This window comes from Gavialis gangeticus, unplaced genomic scaffold, assembly GCF_001723915.1.
Source record: "Gavialis gangeticus isolate Ggan-Ray unplaced genomic scaffold, GavGan_comp1, whole genome shotgun sequence".
NCBI classification, from domain to species: Eukaryota; Metazoa; Chordata; order Crocodylia; family Gavialidae; genus Gavialis; species Gavialis gangeticus.
The window spans coordinates 25060889-25062874 of record NW_017729011.1 but is presented as its reverse complement, the minus strand read 5'-3'; the positions used below and the strand labels follow the sequence as shown (position 1 = coordinate 25062874).

At 61.4% G+C, this 1986-nt stretch overlaps 1 protein-coding gene across 1 annotated transcript in view; it reads right to left on the bottom strand.

The window, feature by feature from the left end:
- Positions 1-488: 488 nt before the first annotated feature.
- The window catches only part of ADGRD2 (adhesion G protein-coupled receptor D2), a 36553-nt gene continuing 35055 nt past the window's right edge, over positions 489-1986 (bottom strand). The window contains exon 25 of the mRNA XM_019510891.1: positions 489-576. Within this exon, the coding sequence (XP_019366436.1) occupies positions 569-576 (8 nt within the window). The 3' untranslated portion in view covers positions 489-568. The remainder of the gene's footprint in view (positions 577-1986) is intronic.

Below are 1986 nucleotides of genomic sequence, written 5' to 3'. Positions count from 1 at the left end.
AGACTCAAATGTCCCGTCAGCGAGAGGTGCTGGGAAGGGCAGGGAAGCAGCCGGGCACCAAGTAAGGGATGGGCTAAAAGGCCCTCCCTTTGCACCTGGGAAGACAGCAGGGTCCTTCCCCAGGATGGGGGGGCTGAAGACATGCCTCCCCCACTGCCCAGGGGCTGCAGCACAGCGTGGAGACCTGCTGAAAGCTGGGTGGGGGTGCACATCCTGCGGCCAGGCTGTCTCCACGTGCTCTCACCCCCTCACCCCGGTGCTGCCCGGAGGAGAAGCCCCTGCCCTTTACCTGAGGGACACCCCCAGGTGCCGGGAAAGCTTGGGGCACATGACTCACCAGCACAGGGCTGCCCCCCCACCCCCTCGCCCCCAGGCCTGCCTGCCTGTGCCCTGCCTGCCCTGGAAGGAAGTGGCACACGTTGGTCAGCGTCGCATAGCATCTGCAGGGCATGGCGTGGCACCACGTGCCACGGCCCGCTGTCCTGCCTTCTGCCTGCAGAGCGCTGGGGTCCGGGTCCGGGTCCGGGCCAGGGTCAGGGTGGGGGGGGGGGGCCCCTGCGGGCACGCCTCAGAAACCTGTGTCACAGGAGAGAGAAAGATGTGCCTTAGCCAGGCTCCGGGCAATGGGGGGGCGTGCACCCTATGTGTGTACCCCATGCACACATCACCCTTTGCCCGGTCTGGCGCAGGGTGTGTGGGCAGCCCGCATGCAGGGGACAGGTGCTGCGTGCCGGGGAGCGGAGCACGAGGTTAAAGCATTAGGCTTGAAGCACCGTTAAGGTTAAGGGAGGAGGGGCTGGCTGGCCAGCTGGCTCAAGGGGGTGGGCGGTCAAGACCACTTGGTTCTTCTACTCTGCCGCAAATAACAAGCCTATGCCTGGGAGTGCATCGGGGCCAAGGAGAATTAGGCACTTGCTGCACATCATCATGCTGTAGCACAGACCCATGGTCAGTGCCTGGGTGTGAGGGTCCTTGCTGGCCTCGCTGAAGCTGGTGCCAAGGAGAGCAGCACCCGGTAGCCGAGCCCGCCGACAGCTGTGATGCTGCAGCGACGGCTCCAGCCACGCACAGCTGTCCGGCCAGGGCCAGGCACCCGGGCAGCAGAGCGGGGGCCCGTGAGCTCCTGCTACTGCAGATTATTAAATTACGATTTAAAAAAGTGGCCATTTGACGCCTCGTGGTGATCATCTGGAGTGGCTTAATATTGATCACAGAAGGACCGGGCCCTGGAGACAAGAAGATCCACGTTGCTATGTGTGGCTTAGCAACATACGAAATGTATTCAAAGGGAATAATGAAATTATCATGGGGAAACAATGCAGCCATCACTTGACGAGATGGAGGCAGCGGAGCCCTCTTGTTCGCCAAGACAAGAAAGCCCGTGCTTATTGTCTGCACAAACATGCGCACCCCTGGCCGTGCCCTCCTCCATAGATGGGTGTTATGAAGCGGTGCCGCGCGGGCTGCGTCACGTGTCGCTTTGTACAGCTGGGCAGGAGCTCGTTACGGGGGAAGCGCGAGGCCTCTCAGCATAAATTGAGTCCTTAGCAGGGGAAAGTCTGTTGTGAGGACCCTCAATCTTGTGGGGGTGGAAGCATGGGGGAGGGAAAGCACCTGGCTGCTCCGGCACATCAGGAGATCTTGCCTGAGCCCGGCGCAGGGTGGGACCGGGCCTGGGTTGAGGGTGCGAATGCTTGCCTTTGAGACCTGCAATGCGCTGGAAAGACAGCCCCAGTGCCAGCAGGAGCCGGGCTCGGGAGACGCAGCTGCCACTAGGCCTCTATACCCATCGCTGCCGTCCGAGCCATGCTGTGAGCAAAGACTCCAGCCCCGCAGGGTTAGTTTTTTCCATGGGACCAGGGCTGGGGCAGTGCATAGGGGTCATTTGTGACCATCGTTCATAGTTTCGTAGTTTCTAGGGTCGGAAGGAACCTGAGCAGATCAAGTCTGACCCCTGCCATGGCATCCCCACACTGCCAGCCCATG